General features: G+C 49.9%; 1 protein-coding gene across 1 annotated transcript; it reads right to left on the bottom strand.

Moving 5' to 3' along the window:
* On the bottom strand, positions 1–20734 carry LCK (LCK proto-oncogene, Src family tyrosine kinase). The gene is made up of 13 exons (XM_030326507.1): positions 20614–20734; positions 7742–7851; positions 7386–7467; positions 7097–7187; positions 6765–6863; positions 6528–6631; positions 6206–6355; positions 5761–5913; positions 5436–5615; positions 3227–3303; positions 2981–3134; positions 2766–2897; positions 1–656 (listed from the first exon to the last, which is right to left on the bottom strand). Exons 2-13 carry the CDS (start codon positions 7844–7846, stop codon positions 454–456), a joined length of 1530 nt encoding a protein of 509 aa, XP_030182367.1. The 5' UTR covers positions 7847–7851; positions 20614–20734; the 3' UTR covers positions 1–453.
* Between the last annotated feature and the right edge of the window lie 1477 nt (positions 20735–22211).

Raw genomic sequence — 22211 nt, 5'->3', positions numbered from 1 at the left:
TTCATCAACAGAGAGTCATTTATTGAGCTCCTAATGTGTGCCAGGCACCAAGGAGGAGCACACAGAGGTATTAGATAAGGTCCCAGCCTTCAAGGAGTTTCTTGATGGCTAGGGGAAAGGAAAGGGGGGTGGGCAGAAGCTGGTATCAATCACAGGCGTCTCCCTTCTCTCCGGTGGTCTTGGGAGGTAGAAGGACCCACAAAGGGACAACTTGAATGGGTGTCCAAGTCATATATGCACATGCCACACATGTACAAGACACATGTGCAGAGCCCACACAACTACAGAACCCGTGTATAAGACACAAGAAGTATATGTGCCACACGGGGGATGGGATTCACATGCAGAGTCCATATGTGCATAGGCCACATGGGTAAGACACAAGAACTGCATCTCCCCCAGCCAGGTTGACTAGATGGAGGTAGGGCTCCAGGCCCCGGCCAGCTAGGCCTCTCAGGGCTGGGGCTGGTACTGGCCCTCTGTGGCCGTGAAGAAGTCCTCCAGCACGCTGCGCAGGTAGTCAAAGGTGGGCCGTTCCTCTGGCCGCTCCTTCCAGCACAGCATCATGAGGTGGTATAGCTCCTCTGGGCAGTTGTCAGGTCGCACCATGCGGTAGCCTCGCTCCAGGTTCTGAATCACCTCAGGATTGGTCATCCCTAGAGATTGATAGGAGAAAGATCAAGGATCCGGGCTTTGGAAGCCCACAGCAGGGATGATGTTTAGAATATTTAACTGGTATGGTGTGAGCACCAATCCCAAAGGATCTTGGTCTTCACCAATGGTAACAGCATACTTCAGGTACCTGCCCAGTGTCAGTCACGCCACTTGGAGTGTCTGTTGTGGCTTAAGCACTCAAAACACGTAGATGTTGAATGTGAGACCTGGGGTGAGCCACCTCCCCTCTTTGAGCCTCAGTTTCCTCATCTGGGAAATGGATTATATAGTAGCTCCTACTTCATAGAGCTGTTATGAAAATTGAGTGAGAGTGCATATAAAGCACCAAGTATAGTGCCTGGAGAGATGCTGCATGAAGAATATCTTTGAGTATTACGATCTGGGGGGGAGAGATGGTGGCAGGTCAGGGCCCAGGACAGAATGGGAGCTCACAGACAGCATAGTGGTGAGGCTTCTCTGGCTTTGGGATCAGGCACATGAGATGCTGCATCAGGAAACCAGATGGACCCCCCAGCAAAGGCCCCTGTGTGACCCAGATTAAATAATTTGGAGGCCACTTCCTTTAAAACCCGGAAATTCAAGGACATAGACCAGTGAACTAAACACCCATGGCTAGAGGCGAGAGTGCAAACTCACAGTCAACACCCAGCTTAAATATAGCCCATAGATCTACTTCGGTTTAGTCCCTATAGTGTCTTTCAACAATTTGAATCAATCACTGATATTTGGATATGGGCAAATTTTCCTCAAATTTCAAGTTTTGGCTTTTGAAAAAAGAAAGGATCTGTTTTGGGGGTCCCTATGTCTTAGTAGCAACCATCCTCTGGAATAGATGCTCACCCAGGTTCACCCAGGTCCCCATTACTCCTCATTGTCTCCTTGACCCTGAAGCCACATTTCTGTTGCCATACTTCTGTTGCCATGATACTTGTAATGCTTTTGTTGCTGTTTTGTTGTTGTTGTTGTTGTTGTTGTTGTTGTTAAGTAGGCTGTATGCCCAATGTAGTGCTTGAACACATGACCCTGAGATCAAAAGCCATATGCTCTACTGACTGAGCCAGCCAGCTGCCCCAATGCTTTGTTTCTTCTAAAAGAGAAATTCTCTATGGGTTCACCTCTATGGGCCCAGTGGAGGGGCAGTGAGGACACTTGGCAGGATGACTGGAGTGTGGTTCTAGCCCCAGTGCTGCCCTTGGACTCTGTGATGGGGCAAATCCCGGGCAGGGAAGTCCTTCAGGTTCTCACCTGATTCTAAGGTTTTTTTACCTTCCTAGGAGCAAAGTTCTGTACATGTTGCTCCCGGGCTATGTGAAGCTTCTGCGTATCTGGCCACTGTGCTCCGTGACCTCTCTGCTCTGTCTTTGTGTTCCATTTCCTTTCCCCATAGTTTCCTAGCAAGTTACTTTAAAAAAAATTCCATCCGTCTTGGCTGAATTCAGGGGTAAAGGACTTTGTGCAGAAGCTAGAGGGTAGGAATTAGTTGTTTACATGTCTCTCTCATTCTTTAGATGGAAAGTTTCGGAGGAAAGGGAAGTCAGCATTTAGTGAGCACCTACAGGGAGTCACACTGTTTTACAGACAGTCTCATTTTTCATATCAGGAAACTGAGGCTCAGAGAGGTAAAGTCACCTGCCTAAAGTCACTTGCTGAAAATGATGATTAATAATAAAACCTAACACTCTTAAGTGCTTAGTATGGGCCAAGTACTGTTCTAACCTCATAATTTACAGATGGGGAAAGAAAGCATGATCTGATCAAACTCAAACAGAAAGTTGGCCTGAATGGCAGATCTGGTAATAAAGGCAGGATTCCTGCCTTCGAGCCAGATCCTCTTCTACCATCCTAGGCTGCCTGTGTCTGAACTAAAGAAAAGAGCTGGGATTATTGAAGCAGGAGAGAAATCGACACAGAGATGGACGCTAGCCCTGGGAGATGTGGCACCTGACTGGGCTTGCTGGAGTCCTCAGTGAATACAGGAGAAGCAGTTAGAAAGATTCAGATTCTGAACCAGGGACAGATGAAGTAAGTAGAAAGACATGGATTTGCTGCTCGTCCCCATTACTCTTTCAGCTCCTGCCCTTGGCCCTGACCTGGGTAAGGGATGCGGCCATGGGTGACAATCTCCGTCAGTAGGATCCCAAAAGACCACACGTCCGACTTGATGGTGAATGTCCCGTAGTTAATGGCTTCTGGTGCTGTCCACTTAATGGGAAACTTGGCCCCTGGAGGGAGGCAGAGTGAGGTCACCTGGGTCTGTTTGGCCAGACCCTGCAGGCCCCAGACTTCCCTTGTATCCCACACCTACCCTCCCTGGCTGTGTACTCATTGTCCTCAATGAGGCGTGCTAGGCCAAAGTCTGCAATCTTGCAGCTCAGGGTGTCCGACACCAGGATGTTGGCAGCCCTCAGGTCACGGTGGATGTAATTCCGTTCTTCAATGAATGCCATGCCCTCTGCAATCTGCAGGCCAGAGAGGAGGTCAGCAGTCCTGGACCAGACATCCTTACCCCACCGGGCTGTGCACTCGCCCAGCCCCTCCCCAGTCTCCTTACTTGGGCTGCCATGTCCAAGAGTTTGTTGATGGTCAGCTTGATGCCTGGAGGGGTCTTGAGGAAATCCACCAGGCTCCCTGTGAACAGAAGCAGAAAAGTTGCTAACTCAAGCTGGCCCAGCAGAAAGCTCCCTGACCCTTGTCCCCTAACTGGCTATTTAGAAGTAGTGTCTGACGTGTGGAAAGAAGAGTAAGGGGTGAGAATGGACAAGTGTGCATTCAGGGTGAGGATGCCCAGGATACACGAAGTCTTTTCCCAGGGACTAGGATGGGGTATGCTTGGAGAAGTCTGTAAGCTTATCACCAATGGGGTAGAGCTCAATGTCCTGCCCCATGTCCAAAGCCCTGCACAGTCCACATTCATAGTTGCTTCTCTTTCCTCCCCTTCGGCCTCTTTCACTCTATCCACCCTAGACAATTTTGAGGTTTTTCATATAGACCACTGGGCTCTCACCCCAAAGTCTCTTTTGTCCCATCTCTGCCTGCTAAAAATTCTACTTTCCTTTCATGGCCCAGCAAGACTATTCCTCTAGGAAGCCTCTCTAGGTCCTACCAGGCCTAATAAATTGCATCATTATCTACATTCCCCATGGCATGCTGGAATTTTCCCATGGTGAAACTCTGGTTTTCCTAGAGTTTATGCCACATAACTAAAATGAGTTTTCCCTGATGGCAGGAATATTGTTTTGTCCATCTGTGCTCCCAGTGCCTAGCCCAAAGTAAGCAGTGATAAATGTGTGCTGAATGTATTCAATGGAGTATGGAAAGAGGTGCCTGGGGGCCTGAGGGACCACATCTGGTAATAGAGGGTGACTAAGAGATGACCAGGGATGGAAGCTACTAGAACGGAGCTAGTAATTGCTAGCCCTTCTCAAGAGATTAAAAGCCTGGTTAAAGATGGCAGCAACCTGGGGTGCCTGAGTGGCTCAGTCAGTTAAGCGTCTGACTCTTGATTTCGGCTCAGGTCATGATCTCACGGTTCGTGGAATCCCGCCCTGCATCAGGCTCTGCAATGACAGTGTGAGCCTGCTTGGGATTCTCTCTCTCTCTCTCTCTCTCTCTGCCCCTCCCCTGCTCTCTCTCTCTCTCTCAAAATAAATAAATAAGCATTTAAAGACAGCAGCAACCTCAGTGTCCTATTATGAGTGCTGAATTAGTCACCAAAGATAAAAGCCTCACCCAGACACAGTAAATACATTGCATGAACTGCCGCTCCTGCATCCGGTCCATGGCAGATGCTGGTAATCAACCCCAGCGCTTACTTCCAATGAGCCTCAGCATCCTCCTCAACACAGAACTTCAAGCAACTACCATCTGAAGTTGGCCCACATGGTAAAACCTATTTGCCACTTCCAGAATCCACTAGCCAAAAGAGTGACAGATCTTATACTCCCAAAGAATCTGAGCCAGATGACAACAAATTTATTGAACAGACACTATTCTGTCTGCTCTATATACACTGACTCTTTCATCCTCACAAAGGCCCTATGAAAAAGTTACCATTGCATTACTACCACCATTTTATAGATGAGGAAGCCATAGCAGAGGGAAGTGAAGTGATCGGCCCAAGGCCACACAATCACGGAGGCAAGATTCTAATAAAGGCAGTCAGATCCTAGAACCCTTAAGGACTACTCTAAATTATTTTTGGGTGAGCCCGTTTAGATTTCTGATGTTACACTTGGGAAAAATGAGCACCAGGGATGGGACAGGGACTTGGCCTGAGTCACACAGCAAATTGGTGGCAAAGGTGGACCTAGAAACTTTTATCCACCTCCCTGGGGGCTCTCCGTCTGTCCAAAGAAGGGCAAGGGGCTCACCTAGAACTGAAAGAGAGGGATTTGGGGCAGATCTGCCCTCCCAAGGCTCTGGGTCAAAAGTAAGATAGAAATGGGGCTAGGGACACACTCGTTTGAAATCAAGCATCCTGAGATCAACGTAGAGCTTTGAAAAAGGCAAACAGGATTGCAGGTCAGGGAAGATGAGAAGTCAAAGCTCTTCCAGAGCCTTCCACTTTAGCCTGTGCTCCTAGACAGGCTCAGACGTCACACCCTCTTCTTGTCCCTGCTGGTGACTCTTTAGAGGCCCAGAAAAACAAGAAACCCTCAGTGCTGAGCCCGGTGAAATGGCAGATCTCCTCCATCCTCTATTCAGGAGCAGAGGGAATATGTCAGCGCCCCCCAGCGGTCAATGACAGTGGCGGCACCCACCATTCTCCATGTATTCCGTGATGATGTAGATGGGCTCCTGGGTGACCACCGCGTAGAGCCGGACCAGCCTCTGGTGTTGTAGCTGCTTCATGAGGTTGGCCTCGGCCAGGAAGGCGTCGGGGGACATGCTGCCCTGCTTCAGGCTCTTCACTGCCACCTTTGTGTGCCCGTTGTAGTACCCTGGGGCGGGGAGGGCTGGGGAGTCACTGGGAGCCGGAGCACCCAGAGCCAGGTAGCTCCCTGGACACTCTCTGGGGACTCTCACGACCTGAGCGGAAGCCTCCCCTTCTCCCCTTCCCCTGCAGTCCCGGAAGGCTTCACTCACCCATCCACACCTCCCCGAACTGGCCAGCCCCCAGCCGCTCCACCAGCTTCAGCGTCTCCCTGGGAACCTCCCACTCGTCCTCCCACCAAGGCTTCTGGGGCTTCTGGGTCTGGCAGGGGCGACTCAACCGCGTGCACAGCCCGTCCGAAGCATCTGCGAGGACAAGGGAGGGGGGGTTAGGGTTGTCAATACGGCGGGACTCGGTGCCGCCACTCAGTCCCCACTTGGCCAAGGAGAAATAGACTGGCAGGGGAGGTGTGAGGCTGTCATCCGACACCTGGGCTATCGGGTGCCGCACCTCACCCACTGCGGGGAATGAAGGAGCGCGCTGAGAGATGGGCGGAGGGTACCCCCCCCCCCCAGAGGAGCTTAGAGGAGGCAGGCTGGTGGGGCACAGGTGAAGGCGCCTCAGGCGCACGTCGGAGGGGCTCCTGCCTGGGCTCACTGGTGTAATGGCGGACCAGCTCGTGCAGGCCAGGAAAAGTGATGCGGGGGGAGATGTAGAAGCCGCCTTTGTCCAGGTTACGGATCTTGTAATGTTTCACCACCTCTCCCTGGTTCTGGTCGAAGTCCCGCACGGACAGTGAAAACGATCCTGGGTGAAAGAATGGGTGAACGAGTGCAAAAAGAGGGAGAGGGTGCACCCTGCGAAGGGCGCCCCTAGTCCCGCGCCCCTTCCCTGGGATCTCGCGGCACACACCTCCGAGCCTTGGTCCGGCTCCCGGGCCGCCCCGCCCCCGCCCCCGCGGCCCCGCCCAGCCGCTCACCCGCGGTGCTCTCGCTCTCCCGGATCAGGAAGGAGCCGTGCGTGTTCCCGGGCGCCAGGAGCTGCCGTTCCGCGTCCTTGCGGCTCAGGTTCTTGAAGAACCAGCTGCGCAAGGCAGAAGCGAAGGCAGTCTTGTGTTGTTGGTCACTTCTTCCTCCGTCGCCCTCAAGCATTCACCACTACCCCCCCAGCACCCCTCCTCTGCTCCCATCCTTCGCCACGAGGAGTCCCCACTTACGGTTCGGGCTCCAGGCTGTTCGCTTTGGCCACGAAGTTGAAGGGGATGAAACCTTCCTGGCCCGTGGTCAGGGACTGCGCCTTCCACCACTCGCCGCTCCTGCGCGACAGAGGGAGTCAGTGGGGTCGGCCTGGCCTTGGATTCGTCTGGAAACCTTCAAAGCCCCCAGTTACACCATGCCACCCCAGCCTCCAGCCCGGCACTCCGGAGCCTCCCATTTTGTCCCAAGGGCTCCCGCTGCATGCCACTCAGGGGCCGCGCGGTACAGGGGATCCCTGCTCCCTCCCACGCTCCCGTGGGGCAAGGATGGGTGGCGTGGAGAGGACACTCACTGCTCCAGGATACGGAGCTGTTCACCCTTCTCGAAGCCCAGGTCTCCATCGTGAGAGGGCTCATAGCTGTGCAGAGCGATAACCAGGTTGTCTGTAAAGACAGGGGTGGGGGTGGGGGTCAGGGAGAACCAGCCTGGATAGGCTGGAAGCACAGAATTCAAGAGTTACAGGGCAGCGAAGATCAGGGACAAGAGAGGCAAGACAAGGTAGAGAGTGGATAGGGAGATGGGAGACAAGAGCCAAGGATCCACAGGCCTTAACTTTCAGGCCCCACTGGTTGTGAGGTCACCTTGCAATGGTGAGGCTGGGGGATTGGAGCCTTCGTAGGTAACTAGTGGATCCCTCACATCAGAGCCATTCCGCATGGGCAGCTGTAGGGTGGGGGGGTGAAAATGGGGTCAGAGAGCAAAAGACTGGTCAGATACTGGCTCCCCTCCCCACTGTTCTCACTTCTCCAGCTTGGCTGGGTCTTGTCCCTGAATTTACCAGCTACTCAGAAGAGTCCCTTCCCCTCTCTCAGCCTCCTTTCCTTTCTGTTTCCAAGGGGAGAAGACCACTCTGTTATTCCAGTGGTGGTTTCTTTCTCCTGGTTTGTGTCCTCCACCAGACTCCCTCGCCAAGTCAGTCCCCTGTCTTGCCTCTTACCGTGGCCTTGCCATCCAGTGGGACTATCGGGTAATGGCAGTTCTCACACACATCGATGTTTTCCATCCAGTCATCTTCAGGGTTTGAGCTGCAGCTACAGCCCATGGTCCCTGGGGGAATGGAGAGGGGGCTGAAGGGGCTCCCCCAAGATCTACTTCCCGGACATCAGACATCCTAGGGCCTTGCCCTGGGAATTTCCACAAGTACCTGAGATTGTCAGGCCCCCATCCCCCATTCACCAGCCACAGAAAAGCTGAAATGAGGTCCTAGCTCCAGACTGGTGCTCCCTCTGAGCCCCCAGGCCACAAGTAAAGTCACACATGGGCCCCCACTGAGCCCTAGGCCCCGCCCTCCCACCTGGGGTGGGCAAACCGCCACAGCTACCTTTGTTAGCCTACTTGCCCACTTCCTGCCTCTCCCCCCCCCCTCTCTCTCTCTCTCTCTCTCTCTCTCTCTCTCTCTCTCTCTGCCCATCCCCCACGTTGGAGGAATACCTACTAAAGTTCACACATACTTCCCCAGGCCGTGGAGGAGACCTGAATTTTCATCTTCCCCTACCAGAGAGGTGTGTGCACCCCACCTCCTATTTACAATTCCCCTTTCTAGCCAAGGAAGCCAGCCAAATGGCAGACTCCTGCTCCCTAATGTCAGCGGTCAGGCCCCAGCCCCCCCAACCCCCCCCCCCGCAACAAGTCTCCTTCAGAGGGTTCTTTCTGATTCTCACCAGCAGAAAAACCTTCAGCGACACTATTGACCATAACTTTTCTATTTGTTTGCTTGCTTAAGCAGTGGAAACTTTTTGTCAGATGGAAATCAAGCAGAACGCAGAACCTCATAGATAAAACAGGTACAAGTGGGGCTGTTCTGCCTGAAACAGAGTAGACTGGAAGCCTCATTGTGAAGCCCCCAGGAGTCCTGAGAGCATCTCCTTCCTGGGGCTGCTTCTCTGAACTGCTTAGAAATCACTAGTCCTCAGATAAAATTAACCACTCAAGACCCTTTATTATTTTTTTATCTTTTTTTTTAACCTTTATTTATTTTTGAGACAGAGAGAGACAGAGCATGAACAGGGGAGGGTCAGAGAGAGAGGGAGACATAGAATCTGAAACAGGCTCCAGGCTCCAAGCTGTCAGCACAGAGCCCAACGCGGGGCTCGAACCCACAGACCATGAGACCATGACCTGAGCTGAAGGCAGACACTTAACTGACTGAGCCACCCAGGCGCCCCAAGACCCTTTAATATCAAGATCAAATCCACCTCCATGGTCTATTCTGCTACACACACACACACACACACACACACTCACACTCACACTCACACTCACACAGCCTTCATTTTTATCTACTCTTGCCTTTTCCAAACACCCCATGCTATTTTCTTACTCCATACCTTTGCACGTGTGGCTCCCCTACCTTGAATGCTCTCTTGTCTACCTACTGAACTAACTCAACCTTCCAGGCTCAGCTCAAATATCACCTACTCTGTGAAGCCCTCCTACAACACTCCACTCAAACAGAGTTGTCAACTTAGCACTGAGTATCATGACTGGACTGATTTTATGTGTCAGTCGCACTGCATTTCCCACTCCCTTGATGAGACGGTGGATTCATCCAGAACAGAAGCTGTGCTTTATTTGCCTAAATGCTCCAGCACCCAGAACTAGTTGTCATTAATAAATGTTCACTAGTATGCGGAGGATTCATGCATCCCATCTCCCAGGATCTTAGAAGCCACCAAGTCTAACTTCTGATTTTAGATGAGCAAACTGAACCTTAGATAAGCAGGCCCGGAGAGGCCTGCTTAAACTCACCCCACCTAGGGGCGCCTGGGTGGCTCAGTCAGTTAAGCAGCTGACTCTTGATTTCAGCTCAGGTCAAGATCTCACTGTTCATGAAGTTTGAGCCCTACGTTGGGCTTTGCACAGAGAGTGGAGCCTGTTTAAGATCCTCTCTCTCTCTCTCTCTCTCAAAAATAAATAAACTTAAAAAAAAAAAAAAAACCTCACACAACCTATTTGGGACAGAACAAAGCTGGAGATGCTAATCCATGTTGGGACCAAGTAGAAGTGGAGGGAGGGTAGTGGAGATTTTTTTGGTTTGCAAGACTTAAGGACACATGTCAATTGTATCTCAATTCAAAAAAAAAAAGATTCAGGATGCCTGGCTGTCTCCGTTGGTGGAGCATGTGACTCTTGATCTCAGGGTTGTGGGTTCAAGCCCCACGCTGGGTGTAGAGATTACTTGAAAATAAAATCTTAAAAAATAAACAAGCAAACAAAACAAAAAACTCGAAGACGGGCCTCAGAATCAGAGAGACCTAAGTTCAAACCCCAGTTCTGACGCTTACTGTATGACTGCTGAAATCATTCTTCCTAAGCTTCACTTTCCCTTTTCTGTCAGAGGGGTCTTAGTATCCCTTTCTCATAAGCTTGCACAAATGTTAGCTTAGTTTAGAGCTTAGAAAGACTTCCACCACTGCTCATTTTGCCCTCCCAGGCCCTACTTTGGAGGATGGGAGAATGGAATTGGTAGATAATCCAATGTTTCTTTTCTTTCTTTCTTTTTCTTTCTTTCTTTTTTTTTTTAAAGTTTATTTTGAGGGGGGTTGGGGGAGGGGCAGAAAGAGGGGGTGGGAGAATATCCCAAGCAGGCTCCACACTGTCAGTGTAGGGCCCGACGCAGGGCTCAATCTCAGGAACCATGAGCTCATGACCTGAGCCAAAATCAAGAGTTGGACGCTTAAACGATTCAGCCACCCAGGCCTCCCTTGAAAGTCATGTTTGTCAAACTGAGATACTCAGGACCCTTCATGGATACCAGAAGTCATGGGTGTGTGTCTTCTCAGAACATGAGTGTTACTTGACCTTATTCATAGAGTTGAGCAAACATAGACCTGTTGTGGAGGAAAATGTAAAATGTACGTGGAACTTTAAGCCAAATCAAGAGACTTTCAAGGAAAAGGATACACATTCACTCTCCCTGCTCCTGTGAGGAGTCCTGGAGTGTGGGGGAGAGACATTCGAGAAATCCTGCTCAACCAGAGTCTACCCATCTGTGGCTGTAAATGGCGTTTTGACAGCTAATTTTATTATGGCTAGGAACTAATGAGCAGCAAACGCCTCCAGAGAAGCCCTGATATCAATCTGGAAGCAGCCAAAGACGAGCTGAGCTATGGGTGAGGCCGTGAGCATCGCGTTGTTTGCGATATTCAAACAGGCCTTGGAAGATCACAGGTTGATTGTACTGTATAGAGAACGCCAACATCAGATGGAGTTGGACTGAGATCGTAGGGCCCATCTAGGCTGACATTCTCAGAGGCTTCAGAAAAGGGTAAGAGACAGATGAGAAAAGTTTGGGGTTGAGGTAAGGGGATGAATTTGGATGCAATAGCGAGGAGAAGCCAGTGGAGGGGCCAGAAGGAATCCAGGCTGGATATCACAGGGCTGGAAGCTGGTGCCTGGTCCAGGCTGCAGTCACTCGGGGAAGGGAAAAGAGCCACAGGGCCTTGGGCCACGGTCCAGGACAGCATGCAGACAGGATCTATATCATGGACTAAATCTGGGCCTACCAGAGAGGACCTGACATCCCTAGTTACTAGGGCCAGGGGTGCCTAGGTGGCTCAGTCAGTTAAGTTTCAGACATTTTTTTTTTCCTTTTCCTTTTTTCTTTTTTTTAAAAAAAAATTTAACATTTATTCATTAAAAAAAAATTTTTTTTAATGTTTATTTATCCTTGAGAGAGACAGAGAGACAGAGCATGAGCAGGGGAGGGGCAGCGAGAGAGGGAGACAGAATCTGAAGTAGGCTCCAGGCTCTGAGCTGTCAGAACAGAGCCCGACACGGGGCTCGAACTCACGAGCTGTGAGATCATGACCTGAGCCAAAGTTGGACTTTCAACCGACTAAGCCACTCAGATGCCCCAGACTTTTTTTTTCTCAAAAAAAGTTGGTTTTTTTTTTTCAAGTATATTTATTTTGAAGTAGGGGGAGGAGCAGAGAGAGAGGGAGAGAGAGAGACCCAAGCAGGCTCTGTGCTGTCAGCCAGATGCGGGGCTTAAACCCACGAATCCATGAAATCCTGACCTGAGCTGAAATCAAGAGTCAGATGCTTAACCCACTGAGTTACCCAGGTGCTTCAAGCATCAGACTCTTGCTTTCAGCTTGGGTCTTGACCTCAGGGTTGCGAGTTTGGCCCGTGTCCGGCCCTCATTAGGCATGGAGCCTACTTAAAAAAAATTGAGGCACCTGGGTGGCTCAGTCGGTTGAGCGTCTGACTTCAGCTCGGGTCACGATCTCACAGTTCTTGGTTCAAGCCCCACTTCAGGCTCTCTGCTGTCAGCACAGAGCCCACTTCAGTCAGATTCTCTGTCCCTCTCTCTCTCTGTCCCTCCCCTATTCATCCTCTCTCTCTCTCTCAGAATAAATAAATAAGCATTAAAAAATAAAAAATTAATAAACATTTAAAAATATATAAAAATATATACTGGAGTCAGGAATGGGGAAGAAGTCAAACCTGTCCTGATTAAGCCCAAAGGAACTCTAACTCTTCTGGGGAATCTGACCCCAGAATTTCCTCTGTGGCTTGTCCTGTGCTCCTGGAGGCCACCAGCAGCAGGTAGCACATCCAGCCCTCTACAAAAGTCTAAGCTGTGGAGTGTAGGGCCAGGCAGCCATCATGAGATCTTGGGGTCCGACAATGCCAGAGAGGATTTTGGTGAGTGGCTCCCAGCTACTGGGAGCTCCATGTTTCTAGGAGGCCCCAGGATGATGCTGGAGGCCTGCAGATTATTTCAGTATTTCAAAAAGCCTGAAGGGAAATTGCACTATAATTTGTTTCTTAGTTTGACAAATTATGTGATGGTTTCTTCAATGCATACTTGATTAAGTCTCTGATTAAAATTTAAATTAGAAAACAAGAAAATGAGCACCTAAACAAAGTAACTTCAAAACCATGAGAACTGGGGGGTGGGGGGGGGGACTACAACAAGGAAAAAGGGCAAAGAAGCCTGGGAGGGAAGAGCTTAGAAGCACTGGTGTAATTTACCAGCCTTGTTTTATTTTTATTTTTTAATTTTTTAACGTTTATTTATTTTTGAGACAGAGCATGAACAGGGGAGGGTCAGAGAGAGGGAGACGCAGAATCTGAAGCAGGCTCCAGGCTCTTAGCTGTCAGCACAGAGCCCGACGCGGGGCTCGAACTCACGGACTGCGAGATCATGACCTGAGCCGCTCAACCAACTGAGCCACCCAGGCGCCCCACCAGCCTTGTTTTAAAGGTGGAGACTCTGGGGGATCAGAGAGGTTGAGTGATTTCCCAATAGCACATGAGGACTCTAGGCAGAGGTGAAACTCAGATAAGGCTACCTACCAAGCTTTCTCCTCTACTCTTTACTCCTTGGGAAGTCCTCTAAAGAGGGTGGAGGATCCTGAGGGGCCATGGAGGAAACAGGGCAGGGGAGGAGGTCTGACAGGGTGGGGAACCGCTCTTCATCAAAACTTTGATCATTGTGCTGTTAACAAAGGCCTTTTTCTGCAAGACGATTCTCCTTCCACCTAGAATGCATGTTTCTGAGTGTATATTTAGCCAATTGGTGAATGCAAGTCTGCGTATATGAAGGCGGATGATTCTGTGAACATCGTGCTTATGTGTGCATACCCATGGGCTTGTCCAAGGCTGTTTGTGCAGACCGATGTATCACAGAATGGGGGTATGTATAGTTTGTGCCTGTCCCCGTGTAGTTGTGAGATCGTATATGCATACATCTATTTATACACAATGTGGGTCCCATCCTTCTGGTCTTAGTTTGACAAAGATTGCTGGGTAGCCAAAATAATCTAATCAGGTTAAGAAACGAGGCCAGTAAAAAGAAAATCAAAATTAAATCTTAATATAAATGTCTCATTGTCTGAAAGAAAGGAAAAGAAGATGAAGACAAAACAGATCCAGAGAATCCCCAGGGCTCTCAGCACCAGCAATGAGGGCAGATTCTGGGGTGAGTGAAACAGGACATTCTCTTCTCCCTACTCCGGAATTCGAGGTCAATAGCAGGAATTTTATAGATCTAGACCTCCTCTGACTAGGGTCTGTAATGTTCTCGGTCAAATTCAAAGCTGCCCATGGTCCACAGAGCACTTTGTGCCAATTATAAAGAGCCACCCCTCCCTGGGGTTTCAAACTTGGAGAGTAGAGCGAGGGCTAGATGTCAGTCCCCACCCCTTCATGACCCTCAGCATAGTGCCCAACACATGCAGCAGTGGCCCTGCTCACAGGGCCCTGTTACAGTGGCCCTGTAGAACTGATCAAAAATCCCAGGCTCTGTGCAGCTCCTGGACTGGATTGTCTAAACCCAGGGCTGTTTAGGGCTCATATCACCATGAGTTCTGATTTTTGCCAACCTGTTCACCTTTATCAACTCCATAGACATTATCTCGCCTGGCTGCCTAGAATGTGTTTTGTCCCCTTGAAGAAGAAAAAAAAAAAAGGGCAACACTTTTTCTCCCCCAAACTGTAAACCTATTCATTTATTGAACATTCTATCCAAAATGTGTGCCAGCTTCTTGCCAGGAATTCTTGGTCAAGAGCAGACAGGTTATTCCAATGCAGACCATTGTGGTACTTTGGGCCACCTTGTGGCAAAATCTGTCAGGAATCATTTAAAACATTTTCTTGGCCTTTCCCTTTGACCAAGATTTGGTTGTTAGCACGGTTGTATATGTTCAATGAACAGCCTTGCCTATGGAGGCCTACGCAGAACCCTCATCCATGGTACTTAGGAATCAGGGTTGGTAGGCATGGTAAATAATTTCTAACGGATAGAACAGGGATGTGTCCTGAGTTCCTTTGTGATATAACACCCCCCATTTTTTTTTTTTAAACCACAGAGAACAAAAAAGATAAGCTTTCTCTTAAATGCAAACAAGATGAATTTATTCTCACGAAACTGAGAGTGGCTTGACCGTAATGGCAGAGGGCCTCTGGGCAGGTTACTAAACCTCTCTGAGCCTCTCTCCATTCCTTCATCTGCAAAATGGGAACTCAAACAGGATCTCCACGGAGGGCTGTCGTAAGCATTATATGTGAGATATAGATGATCCCATAAATAAAGCGTTTAGCATGTGCTTGGCACATAGGGAGAACTACGTACATGAAAGTTCACCTGACCCTTGAATAACAGGGCTTTGAACTGTGGGGCTCCACTTATATGTGGATATTTTACAGTAGAGTACTATAAGTGTATTTCCTCTTCTTATGATTTTGTCTTTCTTTCTTTTTCCAAAGATTTTATTTTTAAGTAACCTCTACACCCAACATGGGGCTCGAAGCTACAACCCCAAGATCGAGAGTCGCATGCTCTACCGGCTGAGCCAGCCAGGTGGTCTGTCTTCCTTATGATTTTCTTAATAACACTTTCTTTTCTCTAGTTTCCTTTATTGTAGCAATACAATGTATAAAACATATAACATGCAAAATATAAGTTAATCTGGAGCCTCTGGGTGGCTCATTGGGTTGAGCATCCAACTCTTGATTTCAGCTCAGGTTATGATCCCAGGGTCATAGCATTGAGCCCTGAGATAGAAGTCCTGCTCAGGGTGGAACCTGCTTACAATTCTCTCTTGGGGCACCTGGGTGGCTTAGTCCATTGGGCGTCCATCTTCGGCTCAGGTCATGATCTTGCAGTTGGTGAGTTCCAGCCCTACATCTGTACCACATCTGCACCATCAGTGTGGAGCCTGCTTGGGATTCTCTCTTTCTCCCTCTCTCTCTCTCTCTCGGCCCCTCCCTCACTTGCACTCTCTCTCTCAAAGTAAATAAATAAGCTTAAAAAAAAAAAAGATTTTCCCTCTCTCTCTCTTCCTCTCTCTCTCTCTCCCTCTGCCCCTCTCCCTTGCTTGTGCTCGCTCTCTAAAAATAAAAAATAAACAAATAAATAAAAATGGACAAAATATGTGTTAACCAACTGTTTATGTTATCAGTAAGGCTTCTAGTCAACAGTAGGCTATTAGTAAAGTCTTAGGGGGAATCAAAGTTATACCAGGATTTTCTTTGAATGTTTTTTTTTATTTTTGAGAGAGAGAGAGAGACAGAGTGTGAGCAGGGGAGGGGTAGAGAGGGAGGGAGACACAGAATCTGAAACAGGCTCCAGGCTCTGAGCTGTCAGCACAGAGCCCAATGTGAGGCTCGAACTCATGAACCATGAGATCATGACTTGAGCCGAAGTCAGCCGCTTAATCAACCAAGCCACCAAGGCACCCCAGTGCGGGTATTTTTGACTATGCAGGTAGTCAGCGCCCCTGACTGTATGTAGTTAAGGGTCAACTGTAGTTAAGTCTTTGGGCAGCTGAACGTTATACACCGCAGATTTTCGACTGCGTGGGGTGGGAGCCCAACAACCCTGTTGTTTAAAGGTCAACTCTAACTATTATTCGCGGCTAACATGAGCATTTCATTACACCAGCCTTAAACATTTTCCAGTCTAAACGCTAATATTAGCTATTATCAATTATTTTCCTTTTCCTTTGTGATTTTGAGCATTTCCATAGACCACCTTTTCACCTTGAATATATTTACCTAAAATGGAATATATTTATCTACCATAAATGGAAAATCAGTATCACCATCCATAAACAGAAATCAGGGTACATTAAAACAAATTCATAATATCATCTGTAAATTCAAATTCATTACCCCCTAATATCACTCACCTACATCGGTGGTGCACAGGCCATATTTTGGGAAATGCTACAACATGAGCCAGAGCTTTGGGCTTAGACCTCTGTTGGTGAGTTAGAGGAGGGACGATTTTCTTTCTTTCTTTCTTTTTTAATGTTCATTTATTTATTTTGAGAGAGAGAGAGAGAGAGCACATGCAAGCAGATGAGGGGCAGAGAGAGAGGGAAAGAGAATCCCAAGCAGGTGCCCGATGCGGGGCTCGATCTCATGAACTCTGAGATCGGGACCTGAGCCAAAATCAAGAGTCACACATTCAACCAACTGAGCCACCCAGGTGCCCCATGGAGGGACAATCTTCTTAACTGGTCAGCCTACTGACAAAAGTTGCACGGATATCTCTCTGTGCCAAGCTCTGTTCTAGCGCTGATGACACAGAGGTGAGCAGATCAAGAGGTTCCTGTCCTTTTGGCCCTGCCCTCTCTGACAGAGGTGGGTGCCCCTCTAGCAGATCACTCCATTTTCCCAGGAGGCCATAGGCCTGTCTTCACCTTACTGATTGGTAATGTCTATGACTCACAACAACACTGGCAACGCAAAACAGCAATACTTGTCAGGAAGTAACATTTCAAAATCACCACCATTACCCATTTACCAAGTGAACGGTTAGCTGAAGCTGTTAAAGAGAGAAGGACCGTCTCCAGGTATTGACATGGGAAGACATCCCAGTGATAACATGGCAAGCAAAAAACCCAAAACCAAAAAAACATGGCGAGCAAGTTACAGAACAGAATAGAGAATGGAAGCCTATTTGCATGTAAATGGGCATCTATATGGGGATTCTTTTAAGCCAGGTTCTGTGCTAATACTTGATTTGCATGTTTCCATGTAATTCTCATACTAATCCTATCAAGTAAATGCTATAATGAACCCCATTTTACACATGCAAAAACTGAGGCACAAATGAGGTAAAACGATTTGTTTGAGGCCTCATAACAAATAAGTAAGTGGTAGAGTGGTGATTTGAACCTTGGTCTACCTCCAGAGCCTGGGCTTCTAACCACGACACTTGTCAGCAGCCACACATAGGAAACTCTGGAAACTGTTCGTGGTGAACACATCCCAGAAGTGAGGTTGGAGGGGGCTGTGTTTCTTATATTTCTGTTCATGCCTCTGTACCGTTTGAATTTTTTGTAACAGCCGTGTGCTAATTTTGTCACTGGAAAACAAAAAAACAACAAAAAAAACCCCACCACCAATGCAAAAACCCTGCCAAGAGATACGATCATTCGAGGAGGATTCACTGTACAGCCTACTCTTCTGTTCCTCTCCCTATCACAAGAAAAGTAGGCGTGGAATAGATGATCGGGGGGGAGAAAAGGTTCTGTGACCAAAGAAGTTTGGGAAATGATGAGTTGGACAAAATCAATCGGGCCCCTACTCTGGGGGAACTTTCAAAGCTTTTACAAGCTGACATTGACTATGAAATTAACATGGGTTGGGCTGGTTGGTAGCTGAGGCCATGTGGATTTGGCCCCAAGACCATTTTCTCTCCAGGTGCTTCATGAGACTGGTGTTTTATTGTTGTTGTTGTTGTTTAATATTTTTTAATGTTTATTTTTGAGAGGGAGAGACAGAGAGAGAGAGAGAGAGAGACAGAACATGAGCAGGGGAGGGGTGGAGAGAGAGGGAGACGCAGAATCCGAAGCAGGCTCCAGGCTCTGAGCTGTCAGCACAGAGCCCATCAAGGGGCTCGAACTCACAAACTGTGAGATCATGACCTGAGCTGAATTCAGACACCCAACCGACTGAGCCACCCAGGCACCCCGTGAACTGCTGTTCTTCAGAACAAGTGTTGGAAACGCAGCACCAGGCACTTTAAGCCAACACTGGAGTTTGGCCACATCCCTGGATGATGGTATCTCGGTCTTGCCTGTCCCCATCCCACCCTCACACCCAGCTCCCCTCAGCATTGATTTCACTAAACGGAGCTTGGCCTTGAAGTCATCAGCCTGTGGGGGGATGTATAGCCTTGTAAGATCCAATGTGTGTTGTGTGTGGAGACCCTGACTCTGCTTCTGCCCACATATGCACACATGCAATGTCTGATGATATGTCTGGTGTTTGGGATAGGGAGTGCGTGCGTGCGTGTGTGTGTGTGTGTGTGTTGAAGCTGTTGGGGGGACTCTCCTCTAAAGTAGACCCTGTGGCTCAGCCTAGAATTCTCACACCCACCATACACAGGAAACAAGCTCATTTGCAAAGCTATACCACAAGTGTGAGGGGACGGGGTTCACTGGCCTGCCAAGGTGCTGAGTAGGTGTAATTCTGGGTGTGAACAGCTCTCCTTTTGGTGCACCATTTACAGGAGGAGGGACTGCCTAACCTCCGTTAAGCACCTACTATGTGTCCAGTACAACCCAGGGCACATGACAGGCCCCACAAACAGTCTGTAAGGAAGAAATTGATTATTGCCTCTTTACAGATTAATGATCTGGAGTTTGGAGTCTGGAGAGACGAAGGCAATACCATTTGAGGAAATGCCCGCCCCGGAATTGTACCTGGGTCGGCCTGTTCCTGAAACCTATGTTCTTTGCACTACACCATACCCATCTACTCTCTGGTGTTTGGTTTTGCGCTACCCTCATGGTACCCAAGAAACAGAAACCAGGGACAGTGACCTTGGCTCCTGTCATAGGTGCTTTCCAAAAAGGGCCTTTGCCCTTCTCACAACGGTGTTGACTCTTCCAGGGAGCCTTCCAGGTCACCCAAGGGAAGTCTTCTGTAGTCTCGGCCCTTATCTCATTCTCTTGCCCCATCACTTGGCCCTTTACCCTTTGAGAAGAACCTCTGTCCCTGAGCCTGGAGGGTGAGGGGCCCTGCGTCATCTCTCAGCACATGCTGGCAGAATGAGGGGGTGCAGGTCCAGGGTGCGGATGGGTCCCCCCCCGAGGCACAGGGAGAGCCAGCATGTTCTCCAGCCCGCACAAAAGGCTACAGGCATCGGGCTTGGGGATGAGAGAAAGACTGGGACACACTAGGTGGAAATCGTGTGTCAAGGAAAACTCCAGCAGTGGAGGGTGGGGTAGGGGGACCCTGGAAAGTCTGGCTCACACTGGGATGCCCCCCATAAACTGAAGGCTCAGAGTTAGAAAGTGAGGGGGTGGGCAGGTAGCTGACTATGCCTACCTGGGCCTCCACCTTCCCGGGGTTTGAAGCAGCAATCTGCAGTACCAGCTGGCCCTGTACATGCAGGTGGGGGGGGGGGTGTGTGCTGAGGCCAGAGAGAGCAAGGGGGGGGGGGTGGGGTGGGGAAGGACATCCTGTGACACTTGGCAGGGGCAGGAATGGCAACTTTCCAGATGGAAGCGTGGACGTTCCTTACCCAGGGCCGACTGTGCCCCTGTCTGGGATAAAAATAGCCTTTCCTCTGCCCTTTCCTTTCCATTCTCTCTCCTTCAACTTCCCAGCCTCTGGTCAGATGCTTCTACCCTGGAGGCCCCATCCCCGCCCTCCTGCATCCATGTGCTCCCAATAGGAGACACCCCAGGCTCTCCAGCACTGCTGGTCACTGAGGCTAAAATCACTTGTCACGTGTCCATCTGGATGCTCTGGGTGACTCTTCTGTCTCAATCCCTCTCTCTCTCTCTCTTTCTCAGAAGATGCTTGTCACTGGGGTCTGTCCCAGCCATCAGCAGGATTCCTGGATCCCCTGACTCAAGACTGACCATCATCACCCTGCCCAGTGGGGTGGGGGGCAGTCCTAGCCTAGGCCACCACCCTCTCCCAGGGCCTGACTCTGCCACTGCCTTGTTGAGTGGCTGCAAGGAGGGGGCGTTTGCCCTCTCTGGGCCTCAGGAGGCTCATCCATCAATGGGATCAGGGACTGGACTTGGGGATTTCGGAAGGCCTTTTCAACACCTGACAGTACATGCGCCAGATCTCCAAGAAGATGCTCCCAGTGAGGGAGGGACCAGTGCAGACAGCGTGGCAGAGGCGAGAGGCAAGAGCTACGTAGGAAAGGGGGCCTCCAGCTGTACCGCACGCCGCCCACCTGACCTCTAGTGAGGCTTTTCCATCCCCCTGCCCCGCCTGTAGGGCTGCTGAATACCCAGGGAGCCGCGCCCCATGCCCGGGTGCAGCACCACCCTCCCCCAGTCGGTCCTCCCACCACAGTCCTAGACCCCTGTTCCCAGTACTCCTTACCTGCCCAGCCCAGGAGCCCTCCAGCCCCATTCACATGGTCCTCCTGGCCTAGCCTGGCAGCTCACACACAGTTTCAGCTCCCCTCGCCGAGGTAGCCACCGCCTGTCTTAGCGCGCCCACGTCCCACCCTGACTTCCTGCCTCCTCCTAAGGGCTCCGCAGCCAACCGGGGCCCCAGCAGCCCAACCACAAGCCTCCAGCACCCCAAGCTTCCTGCTGCCATAGCCCCCAGCTCCTCAGCCCCTGGGGGTCCTTTACATCTCCAGCCCACAGGAGGGGGGCTCTTAGAGCTGAAGAAAGGGTACCTGATGGAACCTCCCTCCTGCCCCCCGGGGGCGACCTGGACAAGAGATTCAAGGGCAGCCTTTATATCTCAATGAGCAAGGGGCAAGCAGACATACACTCGGCTTTTGGTGAAAGACAAGTGGCACTGCTGTCACAATCTGAGAGCTGAGTGACCTTTTCATTACAGTCTAAGAGAGGGACTTTGGAGTCAGAGGAGAGAGCGCTCTCCCTGTTCAATCATTGGAGAGCAGACCACCTTATGTTACAGTCAGATGTCAGGTTAACAAATAACTATGGCAAAACAAGTCATGCCATCTCAGGGCTCGGGACGATACCTTTATTAGAGTCAGAGGGTAGGCTAATAACCCCCTTCTTATAGACAGAATGCTGGACAACAGTCTGTTTAAGGAAGCAGGCAGGACAACCCCGCGTTTTCAAGACGACAGAGTCACAGCCCCTGTTGTGGACAGAGGACAGGGCAAGCCCCCACTAATTAGGACGACATTTCTAATTCAGGACGAGGCAAGGACACAGCCCCTGTTAGAAATGTGGGGCCTGCCACCATCTCCTGCAACAAGTTGACAAACACGCCTGCCCAGGGACCCAGGTGCAGGTAGCTGACTGGCAGGACTTTCTGTTACAGGCGGGAGACAGGAACCTTGTCACAAGCAAGCAGCACGCAGGCCAAGAATCTCCCTTTCCCCTGGGGCCAGGTTGAGGGTGGCATCATAGGCTAAGCGTCAGGTCACCAGTGTTATGAGGAACCCTGGGTGGCATCTATCAGGCACAAGAGCGGGGCCTTGGCCCCACCCGGAGGAAAACATAAATGTGTCACCGGCACCACCACCAGACCTACACTTAGTGAGCAGGTTGGGGGAGGGGAGCCCACAGAGCATTGTTGGGGTTTGTGAGGTAGAAGCTGATGCTGCCTGCACCTCAGCTGCAGAGGGAAGGGGGAGACAGGAAATGGGTGGGGGGAAGAGGAAGCCTGAGTTGGAAAGTCAGACAAAGAGGGTAATACAGAAACAAAGGCTGAGGAGATACAATGTAAAAAAAAAAAAAAAAAAAAGAACCCGGTGACACAGAGCCTTGCACAGCCCATCTCCGGGCCTCAGCACAATGGTACTAATACCACGGGTGATGGCAAGGATAAGCAAGACACAGTTCAAGTTTATGGAGTGTCTATTGTGCATTGTCTCACTTAAGACATCTCCAACTATTTGCGGAGTGAGAAGTAGCATTTCCAGTTTAGAGAGAAAGAAACAGTTGCAGGCTTAAGGGGCCCGCCTCCAGATCTGATAGAAAATGCATGGT

This window comes from Lynx canadensis, chromosome C1, assembly GCF_007474595.2.
Source record: "Lynx canadensis isolate LIC74 chromosome C1, mLynCan4.pri.v2, whole genome shotgun sequence".
In the NCBI taxonomy this organism is placed as follows: Eukaryota; Metazoa; Chordata; class Mammalia; order Carnivora; family Felidae; genus Lynx; species Lynx canadensis.
Note: the sequence above shows the minus strand (reverse complement) of the source record. Positions and strands in the feature narration are given on the sequence as shown.

Excerpts from the sequence above, each read along its gene's own strand:
- LCK (XM_030326507.1), bottom strand. The coding sequence starts at position 7,846 with ATGGGCTGTAGCTGCAGCTCAAACCCTGAAGATGACTGGATGGAAAAC. Across the intron at positions 7,188-7,385 it reads CCCAGCCTCACCATTGCAAG|ACAACCTGGTTATCGCTCTG; the intron begins GTGACCTCACAA and ends CTGTCTTTACAG. Across the intron at positions 6,864-7,096 it reads CAGCTCCGTATCCTGGAGCA|GAGCGGCGAGTGGTGGAAGG; the intron begins GTGAGTGTCCTC and ends TCTGTCGCGCAG.